The sequence below is a fragment of the Gymnoscopelus braueri genome (genome assembly GCF_963280865.1).
Source record: "Gymnoscopelus braueri genome assembly, chromosome: 14".
Lineage (NCBI taxonomy): Eukaryota > Metazoa > Chordata > Actinopteri > Myctophiformes > Myctophidae > Gymnoscopelus > Gymnoscopelus braueri.
The window spans coordinates 31,376,411-31,395,227 of NC_137619.1; the positions used below are offsets into that span (position 1 = coordinate 31,376,411).

The following is an 18,817-nucleotide window of genomic DNA, read 5'->3' on the forward strand; positions in this document are numbered from 1 at the left end:
CTCTTGTGAACTCTAGATATAACCTTTTATTTCTTGCACAATTTTACAGATTTGTTGATTAAATCAACTAATCAATCAGTAAATACATTCCTATGACTGTCAGACGACTAAGAATGTCTTCAGTGGGGGATAGAGGCACATGTGAGAGAATAGAGCGCCACGGTGATCTTTTCAAAGCCTCGTCCTTGGATTTACTCGCTTTACAATGTGCAGTGGAACACCTTTTCTGTGTGAGGAGACCATTTTTAGTATTATAAATCTTCAGGCACACCTGCCCAGGCTAGTGTACATAATGGGTTTGAATACTGCTCGCCATGCATATTTCATTGTCACTTTTTTCACTAGAAGTCCTGAATTACACACTTAGAGTAAACTATGTACCTCCTTATTTTATACAGCATGCCTTTATTTACTGAAACAACACAGGTCAAAGACAAGCAACAGAGTGACGTTCTCTGCGGTGTTTAATAATACAACGACTAAACTGTTATTTTGTTCAATACCTTTATAGCACACCGAATGTCTCACAATTCCAATATGTACATTGCCCAGCCCCACATGGACGATGCAGCGATGTGTTCAAAGGCCAGTGATCTAACACATAACCAGCTCAGTAAACATGGTGATAATACCACGCCTGCCTTGGAGCTATAATCAACCTTTCCCTATGAGCTGCCATTGTGCTGGATTACTGCACCAGGCCAACTCGCTTCTTCAGAAGGACGTACAGTGCCAGCCAGCGGACAGCAAATACCAAGCCTTTCTCCCCTTTCGCTTGCCTCCCGCTCTACTGTACGCAACAGCCCATGCCACACACAGTCTGGAAATTACACCCATCGTTCCATGGCGGATAAGATTACACTGCAGTAAAGATGGCATCCGTTTCACGCTGAATTACTGCCTTTGCGGTGCAGTGTAGTTTTTCCCCTCAGGGTCATGAGCAAATATATGGTCTATTTTTTGACACAGAGGCACAAGGAGCGCGTAACATTTGTGTAACCTAAGTTTGTGAGTCGAGCACTGCCACAAAGCCTTTATGTGCTTTGAAAACGTGGGGAAATGGCAATAACAGCCACCGATGGAAAGAAGTGCTGTATTGCGACCGGATGCCCTTTGAATGAGCAAAAAAGGGCTACAAAACACAGAAACGAATGAGGTCTCCACGTACCACCACACCTTACTGCACAGTTCCGAGCATTACATCAGATAGTACTGGAGGAGCATTTTAGCCCCGTTCAGACTTAATGTGTCAGTGTGTGGTGGGACAGACATAGCAGGGAAACCAGAACACATTTTTCATGTGAATGTGGCTGTTTCTTTGTTCCCAAGGGGAGTCTGTAAGCACCCCCACTCTCCTGTCTCTCTCTCTCCCTGTCCTTCCTTCCCCCTCCCCCCATAAGAGAGAGCCAGCCCGTGAAGAGGTGTGATTAGCATTGATCTGTCCTAACACGGCCCATTTCCTAACACGGCCCATTTCCCTACTATTATATAGGATACCAGCCTCTCCCAGTCTGGCAGGGCCCAACAAGGCCAGGTACGCTGTAAAAATGAACCCTTGTGGGTCCGTTTTTTTTTTTAAATTAACACTCAGGATTGTACTGTGTGTACACTGACTCCCCTGTCCTTGAACAGGGACCACGGGAGGGTCATGGATACAGGGGGGGAAATCTATCATTCGAGATATGAATTTGACAATGCTATTCCTCACTGAAAGAGTGTGCAGGGGCATTTTTTTGGTTAGAGATCAAGCACGGCCAGTGCAGAATTGTTTCCACTTACATGTGAACTTACTGAACACACGTTTGGCGGCAATCTCACCGAGCCAACGCGACTGGGTTCATAGTTGTTCCCAGTGCAACCGTTCAGAGCCGGTTGATCCCACAGTTCTAGTTATGGCTGCTGGCGACGCGGTGGAGTGGCAGGTGGTTAACTGGGAAGCAGGGAATGAGGGTGATGGCAATGGTGGTGGTGGTGGTGGGGTGGAGCTAAAGAAAGCAATTATCATGCCATAAGGCTTATGTCCCAAGGGGCAACATAGTGGTGTGTGTGTGTGTGTGTGTGTGTGTGTGTGTGTGTGTGTGTGTGTGTGTGTGTGTGTGTGTGTGTGTGTGTGTGTGTGTGTGTGTGTGTGTGTGTGTGCGTGCGTGCGTGCGTGCGTGCGTGCGTGCGTGCGTGCGTGCGTGCGTGCGTGCGTGCGTGCGTGCGTGCGTGTGCGTGTGTACGTGTGCGTGTCAGTGACAGTACCATTTCAACACAACCAGCTTTATCTCCAAGTGTAACAGCGACACCTGCCATATTATGCATAAATGGGAGTCAATAACACACACACACACACACACACACACACACACACACACACACACACACACACACACACACACACACACACACACACACACACACACACACACACACACACACACACACACACACATTTTGGTGCATTTAGAAGCATGATGGAAGAGGTCTGGCATTGATGCTCAGTGGGGGATTAATGAGTGTGATGTTGCATGGATAGTGTGGTGGCAGTGTGGTGGCTGTGCCTCTCTCTCTACCCCCCGCCCTTCCTCCACCTCACACCACACACACACACACACACACACACACACACACACACACACACACACACACACACACACACACACACACACACACACACACACACACACACACACACACACACACACACACACACACACACACACACACACACCTGACAGTGCATGTGTTTATGTGAGAGGGGGTTAAGAAGTTCAGCAGTAGTTGGGGGGAGGTGACATTAGGCTTCAGAGCAGCTGAAAGACCTCATGAAGAAGAACTTCATTGTGTTTTCATGTGTGTGTATTCTGAATTGCTGCTCTCAGCAAGCTCCTGCCTTTTAAAAAGAAAACGCCAGTTCCTATCTTAGCTTAGCTTTATTCAGAACGTCACCTACTCACCTCTCCTCTCCTCCACACCTGCTCCTCCCTCGCTCCTCCCCAGATCCAATCTTTGTGTCCTTCTCTGTGTCTCTCCCCTCCCCATGCAATTTGGTTCCATTTGTACACTCTCTGACTTGAATTAACACTGAAGATTCAGTTATTGCATTATTAAAGAGGTGGTGCCATGGTTTTGCACCTTTTCTGTTTTTCATGTGTCTATGAGGTTGATAGAACTTCATTAAGCCCCCTGGTGGTGTTTCTATGGTGTTTTATGTCTTCTCTGACTATTTTGAGTTTCTACCTGGAGGCTGAAACCTTGAGGGTCAAACGTGCCAATAGAGAAACAGCGCTTTAGTGACCTAGTAAAAACATACCCTCCCCCTCATTATCATAACACAACAGGTGTGGGCATGAGGAGGAGGAGGGACTAGGACAGGTGGGTGGTGCTAAGGTGGTGGAGGAGGTGCTAAGGTGAGAACCAGGTATACTTAATGAACTGGAGGCGTGACCACATAAAAACATAATTTTAACAATTTCTGTACACTTTTTTGAAAAAAAATCTTCCTCCTAGTATAACCATAATACCTGATGATTATGTTTTAGGGGGGGGGGAATCACTGAAAATCACGGCACCCCGTCTTTAAGCAGTATCACTTGTATTCCTCCTAACTTTGTTTCAGTCAAACCCTCTTGTCAAGAACATCTATTGCAATAATCCATTAAATCCGGGAACGTATCTGTGTCATTTTCAATTTTAGATACAACCATTATTTTTATACTTTGGCTATTAAAAAAATAGCAGATATACAAGCTCATAGCCATGAGCTTGTATATCTGCTATTTTTCGAAAAATCGTGAAAATCGGTGCAAATCTTATATATATATATATACATATATATATAGATTCGACTGAGATTGGCAGTTGAATCATGCAAAAAATATGTTATGCTATTGCATAACATGGAGGAACATTCCAAACTGTTAGGATTTAGAAGACATTTGTAGATGCGTTCCCGGATTGAATGGGATAATATTGCATTATATTTGGCAGAGTGGCTCTGCTCCCATGATACTACAGAATTATCTGCGCAAGCATGACACAGACTCTGAGATCACCAACCCCCCCTGAAGCAGATCCCTAAAAATACAGAGTTATTACATGGACATGACAACAACATTTGAACCCTTCATAGGGCAGAACTTAAAGAGACACATATAGAGTATTAAAACATGATACAATCTATATGAATCCACACAACTAACATGCTGACATAGTGAAGACCCAAAATGCAACTACAGGAGGAGGCTGGGGGGTAACCGGAACGCTCGCCCCAAAACACACTCACCCCCATTTTGTCCGCGGACCACTCACCCCCAGCGGTACTTGTATTCTTGTATTCGTTTTACTGAGGTTTAAGGTTAGGAATAAGGTTAGGTTTAGGCATAGTTTTATTGAGGTTACGTTTAGGAATAAGGTTAGGTTTAGGCATAGTTTTAATGAGGATAAGTTTAGGAGTAAGGTTAGGTTTAGGCATAGTTTACAGAGGCCACGTTTAGGAATAAGGTTACGTTTAGGCATAGTTTACTGAGGTTACGTTTTAGGAATAAGGTTACGTTTAGGCATAGTTTACCGAGGTTACATTTAGGAATAAGGTTACGTTTAGGCATGGTTTGACTGAGGTTACGTTTAGGAATACCTGGTGACGACCGTTCCGAGGTCGCCGGATTTGACCCATATTATAAGAAGGAAGCTTGCCTATTTTCGTGACAGGGTCGTACAACAAAGAATACATCGTGCTTAACCCTGAGAGCAGCGGAGTGGAATGCCTCCTCTCTAGGTCTATCTCTTCCAATACCTCCTACACAATTCCACAAGACCATATGTATACAGTGTGTGGATCAGTGGAAGCTTCAAAGAGGCACTGTAGTGTCGCGTCCTCCGACGCGTCCTCCGAGAGAGGCTTGTGATCATCATGCCAGCTTATGTTCCGAGGAGCGGGGGGGAATTTATAACGCACGTGCCGATTTAGAATGCAAAATACTTGACTTCTCACCCTCTGTTGCTGAGCAGGAATGGAAGAATCACATTATATGCGTCACATTCAAACAGAAATATCCTCTCGTAGCACACATACATTACACACACACGCACACGCAAGCAAGCATGCAGTGTGTAGCTATTGTGGCAGTGAGCAACCATATGCCAATTATCAGCAAAGGAGAAGGCTAGAAAGACATGGTTATTGGTGTTATTTGTGTGTGTGTGTGTGTGTGTGTGTGTGTGTGTGTGTGTGTGTGTGTGTGTGTGTGTGTGCGTGTGTGTGTGTGTGCGCGCACATCTGAGCATGCTTGGGGGACACTAAAATTCCCAAATCCGGTCTGAACAAGAGAGGGAGAGCTGCACGTATATCAGAAATATGTCACGCCAAATGTGAACACAATGAACACATTCCTACAGTACAGGGAGAGAGACAGGGAGAAAGAGAGACAGAGATAGAAAGAGAGAGAGAGACAGGGAGAAAGAGAGAGATGGAGGAGGAGGGTAGCAGTGAAGACTTCAGTCACCTTCAAATGACCTTTAGAGGTTTACCATCACATTCCCTTCCCCTCTAATTCTCTCTCTTTATTCTTATCTCTCTCTTTTCTGCGTCCATGCGTGGTCTCTCTCTCTCACTCTATTAATCCTTATCTTTTTCTCTTTGTCTCTCTTTACCTCCATCCCTCCATCTCCTCTTGCTATCTCCCGTCTCTCTCGCTCTGACTCGCCCATGCGTGCGCATCACTCCATGCCCACGTGCCTTAAACAAAGATGTCATATTTAGCTTTTAGCAGAGGTTAAAAGCCTCCTCCTCGATGCTGTCCATATGTGTTTCACCAACTACACACACAGCTAATAATAATAACCATACTGTACATGTCAGGCATATCAAACCAACAGCATGCAGTGAGATAGAGCACGAGAAACAAGCCCACTCCTACCACATGGACATGGCTTCTCCCCAAGTGCTCAGACACCCCCCCCCCCCAATGCCCCCTGTACAGTGGTCTCCAGTTACGAGGCTTCCCTGACACATTTTGCTCCCACCGACCTTTGCCACACACGTGTAGACAAGACACCCCCAGCTGTGATTCTCCCGGCGAGGACCCTCCGAACGGCGGATCGATAATTAGAACAATCCTTTTTACATGCTTTCATTTCCCCTCGGAGACTGGGACTAATGTAGAGCAATAGCGCCATGCATGTTCCAGGAAAAGCCCTCGGATTCGCTGACTGACTCCCATACTTTTAGTTATTACTAGAACCGGGACAAGAACAGCTTTCCTACCTCTTGTGGACACAAGACTAAACATCCTTCCAGGGTCAGCTAGGTCTATGTAAATTGTTACTTGTCTTTAATCCTTTTGACTTGTTATTGGCTTTTACCGTCATGCATACTGTTTTCATGTTTTTGTAAAGCATATAGCCCAAAAATGTTTTTCATTTATATGCATTGACAATGTACCGTGTATATAATGTGCTACAATATATAACTTCATTTGATTTGATTTGCAGTTGAGTGAAGGTGTCTTTAAATATAGCCTCTTGGAGGATGTTGCACATTTCCAACATTGCGGAACGCAGGAGTGTGGATTACAAGCTAACCACAGATTTCGCACAGTGTATTAGGCTATGTGTGTATGAATTACATGCACAAACCTTTACCAATGCAGCGGGCACTATCGGGTTTTAGGGAAAAACAATTAGGCCGCTGCTTCATTGGCCTTCAGATTATGTCCTGCAAGGTCTCTCTGAAAACATCACCCTTGAAAACATTTCCATTGAGAGAGGCGTTATGCATCAATACAGCAATGACTGGGCTGTTTTAATTGCTCAGTGCTAGACTCAAGAGAATACCATACACCTGTTTCTCGAACTCTCATTTTGCTAGCAGGAAAGGATCAACTCTTATTAATCACAGAAATCCTCTTTTAGCGTGCATGTTGTGTGGTGAGGTGAGCTGTTTACAGTTGACGGTTCAGTTGACTTTGACAGGCCCGTCCATTTGAGTGATGAGAACATTCTCCTATTGGTTACTACTAGCACTCTGGGACTGAGCTAGAAACACGCACGCACACGCACACACGCACACGCACACGCACACGCACACACACACACACACACACACACACACACACACACACACACACACACACACATTCTGAAAGCACAACCGAATTAAAAATCACACACATACACCAAGGGCAAAATAACCCCGGTCATATCCTGTCTTTAGCTCATACTGTGTAAATAAAAGCCTGAAATAAGCTACAACACCAATGGTTGCCACCACTAGGAGGGAAAGCTTGGCAGCTTTCTCTAAGTCACACATGTAGGCCCGGCCGTCCGGCCTGCAGCCATGTTGATGGTGAAAACAATTGTGTAATATATGGGAGGAGCTCCCCAATGCCAATGCAATTAGCTTAGGCATGCATGAGTGCCGAATTCATTAACCTCCATCTTTCATGGGCTGACGGGAAGGAGGGGGCCAATGGGGGCTTGGCACACACGTGCCGGCTTTGTTTTAAACAAAACGTAAAGGTTTCCGAGAGAGATATATGTGAGGTGAGGAGATTAGAGATGGAGAAAAAAAAAAAAAAGCAAGATAGACAAAGGAAAGAAAGATGCAAGAAAGATGCAAGAAAGAAAGGAAGGAAGGAAGGAGCATTAGAGACAAACCATTAAAACACACACTGATGTCATGCGTCTCCCCCATCGCGTGGTTCCTCACCGTGACTTTGTCACCTCTCTTCCCTTGCTAACCTCCAGAGTGTAGTTTTCCTATTAAGGGCCTCCCTGGGACTCTTGGCGTGCCACCGTTACCATGGGCACGCTCAGAGGGAGGAGAGACGGAGAGCACAACGCCGGCGGCCCCTGACATCCACCCTCTTGTTATACGCTTTACGGCGGAAAGGTCGCCACGCAAGGAGTCACACTTTACATTCACCACACCTCACCGCGGTGTGGATGCTCATCATTGATGAAGAGCTGAGGTGGCTCTGGAGGATATATTAATCACCTCATTGACGTGACGTCCTCAATTTCACTAATCATCAGTGGGTTCTTTTAATCGAAGTGGACTGGCCTTCCCAAAAGCAGTGTTGGGCCAAGTTTCTTATCGTCAGTTGAGTGGATATAGTGTAGCTAGTGAGGCAAGGCACTTGAGCAAGAACAAAGTTTGAAGGATAAAAAAAACAGCAACAAGACGGGGTCTAATGACAGTGGCTCCCATGTGGATCTTGGTCTTCATGTGGCCACTCAGTGATGTTATGCTATGGCGTACTGTGACATATCTATGACATACAGTATGACTCCAATATTGGGCAAGGTGTCAATCCGATTTGAGCCCACTGACATCCATTATAAAATGCAAGTTAAATATTTACAAATAGATATAAAACATACAGTATGTGTGTGGAGGCCTACAAAGAAATTTGGAGAAAGCACAAACACGGAAACAAACGAAACGTCACACAGACCCTGTTGCCCTACCGAGCCACGCCATCAGAACTACTTTACACACATTCACGGAGACGTTAGACAAGTGGTAGCCTAAACTCACTTACAGAATCAATACAGCACCAGGAGGGAAGCGCTATGATAAATAATAAGCTTGTGCACACGGTAGTCGATGGCCCACATAAGTCTTATGACAGATATAGGCACAGCACCACCAGTGTGCGTTCTGGACCGGTGCAGCATGTAAACTGGGACACGGCAGCAGCAGGCAGCCTCATGCCAGAGTTGGTAAGGGCCATCTCCCTCCCTCTCTCTCTCTGTTTCTGTTTATGTCTCTCTCTCTCTCAGGGAATCCAGCCGGGGCTCCTAGGCACCCAGCTCTAGATAATGTCATTAGAAGTAAAGCAGCTTGGAGAACTTATGCAACGTTGTAACCGGGGTTTCCCGTGCAGACTTTAAGATGACCTGCAATGTGGCTGCAGAACAGCCGTGCGCAATCTCCCTACCTGTCTCTGCAGTATAACAATGGACCCGAATGGACCCATTTGGATCACTGTTTACACTCTCAGGAAAGAGTTAAATGAACACAGATGTTTACAGATGCATGCATGCACAAAATGTATACATCCTGTACACACACACCATGTCTTTTACCACTCAAGCCTTATATACATACTTTGTTGTGTGATAATAGCAAAAATAGCTGACCTAGCTTGTAGATCTGCTATTTTTTGCTAGGGACACCAGGGTTAATGTGGTTAAGGTCTGAGAGGGGTGAGACAGCAGTGATTGTTCCCCAGACGCCCAGCAATCCATTAAGGGTCTACGCTCAACTGAGTGGTGCCTGATAAGAATGGCAGACCTCACACGCTCAGCTATTTCCCATCTCTCACACACTCCTCTCTCTCTCAGTGTTTCCATTTTCTTTTTTTGCTCTCTCTTTCTGTCATTCTCACTGTCTTTACAGACCCCCCCCCCCAAAGACCCACCCTTTACCCTTTATCTCTGTCATTGTCCCTTTCTCACTCTGCAACTCGTCCCTCCGTCATCTGTATCTGTGAAACCTCCTCCTCGTCTCTGTCCTTTCTGTCCATCTCCCTCATTCCTCTGACTCTGTCACGCTCTGACCGTGTCATCTCTCTGCCACCCGTCTCCCCATGCGCTTTGTGATCAGAGAGAGAGAGAGCGGGAGAGAGACTTGGAAGGCCACCAGGCAGGAGTAAACGATGCAAGAGCAAGGGCAGCCAAACCAAAACCCATCAAGAGGAATAAAAAAGCGGTCTATGGTCTGCTGCCAGCACCGCCCTGAGCCCCTCTGATATGTGTTTGACCAGCGTTAAGAGTGTGTGTGTGTGTGTGTGTGTGTGTGTGTGTGTGTGTGTGTGTGTGTGTGTGTGTGTGTGTGTGTGTGTGTGTGTGTGTGTGTGTGTGTGTGTGTGTGTGTGTGTGTGTGTGTCTGTCTGTCTGTGCGCATGCAAGAGTGTGATCATTGAGCACGTGTCTATGCCCATGTGTCAATGAGAAAGAAATATTGTGACTAGTGTATATCTGTGTGTGTGTGCGTGCGCGTGTGCGTGTGCGTGTGTGTGTGCATGTGTGTGTGTAGATTGCCTCTATACAAGGGCTAGGAAGTTCACTTCCTTCCTCCCTCAAATACACAACAACTAACAAACAAATTAACCTTAGTGTTCGACTTTGCTTTTCTTTTGTGACAGCTAATGAAAAACTGACGGTCAAAGAAAGAGACAGAGAGACACACACACAGAGAGAGAGAGAGAGAGAGAGAGAGAGAGAGAGAGAGAGAGAGAGAGAGAGAGAGAGAGAGAGAGAGAGATGGAGGTGGGAGAGGGAAAGGCGGAAACTAAAGCCACACAAAGGGACAGGAGAGGAGAGAAGACTCATGAGAGTGAGAGAGAGTGAGAGAGAGTAGGGATGGGACGATAATCGTTTTAATCGTTTATCGTGATAAAAAACGCTCGCAATAATCGTATGGCAGAGATTTTAATTTATCGTGAAATTGTCCTCCATCATATACTGCATGGGATCAATTCACCTTTGCCGAGCTGCATATCTGGTACCACTTAAACCCTCTAGAATTGGTAAAACGCACCTGTAAGGAACGTACTTGATACAGTCTTTTTTCAGTCTATAAATCTCTTTGCCAATAATAGCCGTTATACATTTTATACATTTGAAAACTTGTGAAATGGGACATTCTGCATAATGAGTACTTTCAACTTTTGGTACTTTAAATACATTTTGATACCAGTTCTTTTGTACTTTTTTTTTGGGGGGCAAATGTTCCACCCCAGACTATGGATGCTAATGCTATGGGGTTTAAGAGGTTAGCAAAAGTGGCATTTTGAGAGTTTTAAGCAAATTTGTATTGTCGCGATAATATCGTAAATCGCAATTATTTTGGTCACAATAATCGTGACATGAAATTTTCATATCGTCCCATCCCTAAGAGAGAGAGAGAGAGAGAGAGAGAGAGAGAGAGAGAGAGAGAGAGAGAGAGCAGAGTGGATTGGTGTGAGGACAGAGGGAAGGACACACGGCAGGCTGAGGTGGGAAGAGAAAGCTGATTATCCTTATGGATGGTGCTATGCATAAGCTAATCAATACAACTCCTCTCCTCTCCCGTTTCTCTATCCGTCTGCTCTCCTCTCCTCGTCTCCCTTCTCTATTGCACATGAAATATGACCCTCGATAAGAACCATGATAATATATCCTATATGGATCAGCATCTCTCACAAACACACGCGATATCCTCGCAAACACTCACACATGCGCTTACGCACATAGGGGCATCATGACCATTATGCAAATGGACTCTGAAGCACATTTAGGATACGGATAAAGTCATTCATATTTTGTATAAATTCCCCTTGGAAAAGGTTAGACCAACTTCGGTGGAACCGGCCAGCGCTTTGGTTCGTAAGAACTTGCAGCAGGGCCTCGGCAGGATTGGCTGCTAGCTGTTTGTGCCGAGGTCGAATAACGTCGCCAGCAGCATAATTCAAAACCGAGCGCCCATGGGCACAAAGTACAGTAAATGTCACCGTTATTGAACAGATCTCTCACGGTCAAATCTCACTGCATCCAATACACAGAGGGCCCTGCCTGGATGCTTTTACCCCGAAACTAATCTATTAGCCTTACCTACGAAACAAAAGTATGGCAGACAGTGAGGGATGTATTCAAAGTCACTGCAAGCCCTTTTAGGACGGCAGCTAATGTTGCAAATACCCTCTGACTCTATATGAAGTGAATCAACTTGTATCAAAAAAAAAAAGGAGAGAAATGCATCCGACAGATGAGATAAAAGGACAGAGAAAGAGAGACAGAGAGACAGAGGGGTAGCCACGTGCACTTCAGTTCTCTCCTCCATCATATGAAAAGCTTTGTCATCAATAACTCAGTTGCATATGCATTATACATAACTGTCTGTGCATCCAGGCGCACACCCACACAGAGACACATACGGTACACACATGCACGGCACCAGCACCACTCACACTCACACTCACACACACACACACACACACACACACACGCGCGCGCTCGCCGCGCCTGCACCCACACAAGGACCAAAGCTCATGACCAAGTCAAAACAACGTGCAAGGAGTTGTACAGTGCTTATCTTGGTTCTTGTCTCTGCCTGTTGACAACATCACCAATGCATGTCATATATATACGTGGACTGTATATGTGTCTTTAAACATGGAATAATTGCATTTGAACGTTATGGATCAGCCACCTGGATGCACTGATCTCAGGAAACATATACAGGATACCATAACCATGACCGCTAACAATAGCGTTCCCGATTGAAAAGAGACAAAGAGACAAGGATGGTGGTGGGGGTGGTGGGGGGGGGGGGGGGGGGGGTAAAGGAAGCCCTGTCTGCTAACAGCTTAGTTCTACTGAAAGCAGACAACATTAACAGACCGAGACAGGAGGGGGGGGGGGGACAGTGGGAGGCAAATGCTTAGAGTGACCTTAAAAGCGTTCACCTGATCCAGAGCCAGCTGAGATCTCATTGAACACAAACAGGTGAAATCGCTTTGACTTTGAACAGTTATATACCCCCCCTCTGCCCACACGCACACACACACACACGCACACGCACACCTCTGTCACGTGTATTGAGGCACACACAAGCTCTTTGCGCACATACGCGCGGCACGCGCGCGCGCAAACACACACACACACACACACACACACACACACACACGCACACACATACACGCACGCACAGAGATAAGACGAACACAGAGAAACATTATCAAAAGCGGAATGCATGTGTCCTGATAATTGGAAATAGAACTTCCGCACATTGCATGTGTTTGCTCCAGCAGGTATACATGTTTGACAGTCTCTGAGTCTGAGCCCACCGGAGATATAGGCTGTCGTGCAGACGGACACACACACACACACACACACACACACACACACACACACACGCACACACACAAAGCGACAGAGTCACGCTCCGGTGATGCTGCCAGCTGAGCGGAGCCTATGGAGCCACCAGCCCAGGCAGGCAGCTGGCCACCGGTGTCAACTCCTTCCTCGGCGCGTTATAGTACCTTTCTCTTTAGCTCCTTGGACGCTGCCCTCCTATTCTTCCTCCTCTTCTCCTTCTCGTCCTCTATAGCATTCACATCCACCTCCCCCCGATTCTTCTTCAACTGGGAGGCCGCGTGAGCCATGACGGGGAACGCGGTAAAAAGCAAGGTACCACCACACACTACACTACGCGCGCCTCACCTGAAATCCCAGAGAAGTTTTTACAAAACCGGGATCTCAGAGGAAAAAAATCGGGGTAGAAAAGGAAAGGGGGGGAAAGGAAGAAAAATGCCCTCCTTGAAAAGGAGAATGGAGGAGAAATAGGTTCTGTTGTTCTTCTTTGCAATGTTCTCTATAGTCCTAATATACTGTAAGCACCCTTGTTCTACTTTGGCTGTTGTTGATGTTCTTCTATGGTCTGGTCTGATCTGCTGGCTAGCTGTTCTGGTATCTTCTGACTGCTCGTCTCTCTCTCTCTCTCTCTCTCTCTCGTCTCCTCTCTCTCTCTCTCTCTCTCTCTCTCTCTCTCTCTCCTCTCTGTGAAAGACGAGAGAAGAGAGCGAGCGGCTGGCTTCTTGTCGTCTCCTCCTCCTCTCGTATCTTTCGGCTGGCAGTGTGAGCGAGAGGAGAGGAGCGCGTCCAGCAGGAGAGGAGAGGACACACCGGATGGATGGAGAGAGAGAGAGAGAGGAGCATCACCAGCCACAGAGGTGGAGGGAGGGACAAAGAGAGAGCGTGTGTGTGTGAGAGAGAGAGAGAGAGAGAGGAGAGAGAGAGAGATTGTAAGTGAAGGGAGGGAGGGAAATGGTTACCAAGGCAACCACGGCTCTGTTTCAGTGTGTCCTCCTAACAGTCTCTCTCTCACTTCTAGAATATACCTGGATTTACCGGTTCTTTTACAACACAGACGACTCAGTGTGTGTGTGTGTGTGTGTGTGTGTGTGTGTGTGTGTGTGTGTGTGTGTGTGTGTGTGTGTGTGTGTGTGTGTGTGTGTGTGCGCGTGTGTGCGCGTGCGTGCGACAACATTTGTGTGTGTGAGTGCACTGTAAAATCCTTAATTGAGGATTGAGTATAAAAATGGACCCGTCCATTATATTTTGGTCAATTTCTGAGGGTGTGAGCACATGAAGGAGAGAGGAGTCCAGCTGGGGGAAGCCAAGGAAAAGAGGTGGGGGTGAGTCAAGGGGAGCGTGTGTGTGTGTGTGCGTGTGTGCGTGTGTGCGTGCGTATACATGTTTACTTATGAATGCCCCCCATACAACCAGCTGGAAGTGCCTGAGTGAGAGAGGGGAGGGGGAGTACGTGTAGAGGACATGGGGAATGGGGATTGGATGGTCCTGATGGTAATTGTGTGCGGATATCCCCCCCACCCACACACACATACATACATACATACACACACACACACACACACACACACTGTGGAAAGGACCTGCACTAACATGTACAGACAACGTTTATTTTTTTCCCCTCTGTTCTGCCAATTTGTCTCTCGGAAGAAGACAATGGGACCCGCTAATAAATTAAAATAAAATAAACAGTGTTCAATAATACGATAATGGACACAAACTGTATTCGTCATGTCATGTATCGTTTTCATTGTGAAACTGCATGTGGAATTGCAGGGAAAAGGGGAAAGAAAGCCATTAGTCATTAAATTAAATTAATAGCAAAAAATAAAATAGAAAATGAACAGGCAATTACTAAAACCACACAATCAATTAATCAGTCGAATCAATTAACTAATGAATGACTGATTAAATCGAAATGAGTAATACAGGTGACAGATCATGAGTGAATATTTAATTCTGACAGTGTGCTAATGTGGCCAAATGGACCCGTGCATTTGGTTACATTATTTGCACACCCCCAGAGTTAAACGAATGTGTCTGCGTGACAAGCCGTCCGGTCTGCGGTGTCTGTGAGTGGATTCAGTCGCGGTGTGTCGTGCGTCTCCCACCGGCTGACATCGTGAAGGAGAGGTCAAACAGGACCAGGGGAGCTTTTGTTTCACCCAATCACACGGCCCTTTGTTGAACACGGAGAGGGAGTGTGGGCGAGTGGGGGTGGAGGGGAGGGGGTAGGGGCTGTGGGTGTGTAGAGGAAGTGGAGGAGGGAGCGAGTACGGGACACAGAAAGACAAACAATAGACCGCCTTTTTTCATTTTCTGCAACCGAAGAAGAGGCAGACGACACGGTATATGAAGAAAACAAATACAAAAGACATCGAGAAGAAAAAAACAGCCATCATGACGTCTAGTGTCAGAATGCCCTTCACGTCGACCGTGCCCGGCGTCAGACGCTGCAACGTGGAGGGCAGGAAGCTCAGCACGCAGCGGCCATCTTTGTTTTCCCCCGCCTGCCTCTGCCTTGCCTCAGCGTGTTGGGAGGGGGGAGGAGGAGGCACCTGGGAACCTGCCCGGGTCCTACAGTATACCTACCGACGCCGAGGGGCTGCCTTGTCACATGCCTGTCTCCTTTTGGTCTTGACCGCGTGAATGTACAATATATTATGTACACAGACAGTGACATCCTCAGTGTTAGTTTAACCCTGGAGAGAGTAGATGAAAACTGTGTGTACAATGTCTGTACGTCTGTGCATACAGATTGAGGCGGGAAGAAGATGAGAGAGAGAAAGGGATCTCCCCTTATCTCTGTCAGAGAGAGAGAGAGGGGGGGGGGTGCAGAAACCCACCAGGGACACATAAAGCTGGATTTATACTCAGCTGCGTGCCGGTGTCGTGCACGCAAAATAGCAGATCTACAAACTCACAACAGGTTGTGCCGTGACGCGTTGTGATCTTGTAGATCGGCTACTGCTGGTGTGTGACACGATGGGCAACCAAGTATAAATCACATCAGAGAGAGAGAGGAGATGAGGGGGGGGGGGGGGGGTCAGCAACCCACCAGGGACACATAACAGGTTTAGTCGGTGGACACCAGGCATGTATCAACATGAGCGTGAAATCCCCTTTTCTCTTCTTCACTTTTCACTCATTTGTCTTTTTTTTCTCCTCTTCTCTTCCCTCTATATACACAGCAGCAGACGCTGGCATTACAGAGCGGAGCTCGCTCCCTGTCCCCATCATGCATCAGGGGTAGGAGGGTGTCACATTATGCCAAATTATCATGCGGTTGCTAGGCGAGGGCCAATGGGGTGGCTCTGGGGAGGACAGCATGGATGGATGGATGAGGAGCATGGCGCGGTGAGAAAAGGGACGGGAGGGGAGGACGCGCGCGCGTGCACGCTCACGCGCGTGTGTGTGTGAGTGCATGGAGGAGGGGTATCCACATGGTGACCCAACTGTCATTCCTATTTATAAATAAATAGGAATTAAATATTTATTCAATTAAATAAATAAATAAATAACTCTAAGTATAACTAAGTATCTCTGGTTGTCAAAATAATAATATCATACAATACAACAATACAAATAATACAGTCATACAATAAGCAATTCATCGTCTGATGACCTATTTATAGGGAATTGCTGCTTGCCAAACCCTGCCACTTTCTCAACTATCCACTCATTCATTCAATTATATCACTCCATTCCAGTTCTAATAATAGCCAGCAGAAAAGGCCAACCTTCCTCACTCTAACTTGATGGTCAAAGTCATCTGCCTGCTGCCAAGGTGTCCTATATTCTAAAACACAGTGCCGCCTTGGCAGCGGAAAAAGAAAAAAGGAAAAATCGTAACCACAATGGAGCAACCTTGGCCAGGGCTGGGTGGAGTCTGGAAAAGGACATTATTGGATGTATTCCACCGTTATCCAGGCACCCTGCCATATGCCCATATAGCCATGCCTTAATGGGCTCTGAGCACGGGCATAAACCATCCACTATCAACAGGATGTGAATGGATTTAAAATGGAAAAAAGATTAACTTGGATGTAAATAAGAATAATAAATAACAAAACAGAATGATCAGATTATCATTATTTTTTTGTCATCACTCCCCAGGTCAACTGACATAATCAAACATTCAGAAATAATGTCATGTCATTACAGACATACGCTTCTATCATGTTTCCCCTGATTTATATTTGGTTGTGCACAGCGTTGTGCACAACCAAATAGCTGATCTACAATCTACATGTAGATCTTCTATTTTCTGGCGTGCAACACCGGCCCGCAACTAAGAATAAATGAGGCTTTCGTTTATGCAATCAGGCCTATGCAATCAAAATCCTGTGAACGAAATGGAACCCGTAAGGGTCCATTGACCATTTGGTACACATCTGTACACTCTCCGAGTTTAATGAACAGTCAGGATTTTAATAGTGTAGGATGTATGTGTGGAGATGCAGCTGGCAGGGAGGGAGGGGGGGTGGACCGGGTCCTCTAAATCATCACGCAGCTTCCTCTCTATTTTTTGTGACCGCATTATTTGACTCAGGGCCTTATCTGCGGTCTGGGACTCTGCAGGCCCCCAGCCATTACGACTCCCACGGGTGCAACTTGACCAATCAGCATGCCTCAATACCATTGGCCCTTTGACCTCTGCGGCCACAACAGTGTGTCCCTCCTGACCGCCTGACAGGCGGAAAAAAACAAAACAAAGACAAGCAAGGTGGCATCTGCCAGGGGTGTGACCAGTAGGCGACAGGTCCACACATAAGGTTAAAAACCACTTGAACCCAAGCGTCCCTATTCTGGGGTGAAACATTTGCTGAAAATAGCCGATCTACAAGCTCACAACATGTCGCATTGCGACGTGTTGAACGTGTGAGCTTGCAGATCAGCTATTTGGGCAAAGATATTTAGTGTAGAGCAAAAACAGGAGGGGGGCCTAGTATAGAGCCCTGCGGAACTCCGGTCAACTGTATATAGGGTTTAAGTGATTAAGGGATATGATCCCACAAAGAGGAAATTGCACCTTGATGCCTCCATGTCCAGTGTGGTTCTTTTTAAGGGAGATAGTTCCCTAGTGACATCTGGCTGTTCATTTGAATAGGGAACTGTGTTCTAGAAATACAGGCAAGTTGTCCAGGGTGGTGTGTTTTATGCTAAATTCCGTCTGACTCAGTTGACACATACACTTTTCACCCTCATTCATTTTACAGCCCAGTCGACACGATCAGCTCATATGCATTTAGACAGCAAATGCGTCATGTAAGTCGTCATCCACTGACTCCATCCATTTACCGACTGCAGTGCACTGTCACAATGTCACATACAGTATCTGTGGGGAATGCGTTACAAAAAGACACATGATGAACAACAGTGTTTTTGATCTGCTCATTCTTTGTTCTCTGACGCCCTCTAGTGCTCATTGACTACAACAACACGAGGCTCAATGGTTACACAGAAGCCCCAAGAAGTCTGATCATCCAGTAAAGCAGTGAAATCATCCACAGATACAGTACAAAAGCTAGGCTGTATTCATTGAGCACAATGGGGAAAAAAATGGTGCCCCAAACTCTATTTTTGGGGCAGAAATCTTGCCTTGGGTGCCAGAATGTAGGCCTACCGAAATGCCACTGAACTACCTCTTTGGAACGTAGTAGAGATGGAACTCAATAACACCCTTGATTTGGAAATTGCAGCCCTTTACAGTTTTGCATCTCTGCCCAGATGTATTCACAAGGTCTCTTTCCGTTATTTCAAACACTTTTGATTTTGATTATTTTTGAGTACCCAGTCAGTCTGCCATTAAAACCTAGAATGACAATATATGCATAAACCGCTCCATGAGAACACATGCTAAAACAGTGCAATTATTTCCTGTTCCCATTCCCCGAGGGCTTCCCCAAGTACAGTAGGCGTAGAAAACTTGCTCTCCTCTGATTGGACAAGCATCCTCAAAGACAAATGCCTCCAG

At 46.3% G+C, this 18,817-nt stretch overlaps 1 protein-coding gene across 1 annotated transcript in view; it reads right to left on the reverse strand.

Moving 5' to 3' along the window:
• LOC308100967 (ankyrin-3-like) overlaps positions 1–13,133 on the reverse strand; it is a gene marked incomplete at its 5' end in the record, with an annotated part of 144,595 nt that extends 131,462 nt beyond the window's left edge. Inside the window, one exon of the mRNA XM_080450186.1 lies at positions 13,011–13,133. Within this exon, the coding sequence (XP_080306312.1) occupies positions 13,011–13,133 (123 nt within the window). The remainder of the gene's footprint in view (positions 1–13,010) is intronic.
• Positions 13,134–18,817: the final 5,684 nt, after the last annotated feature.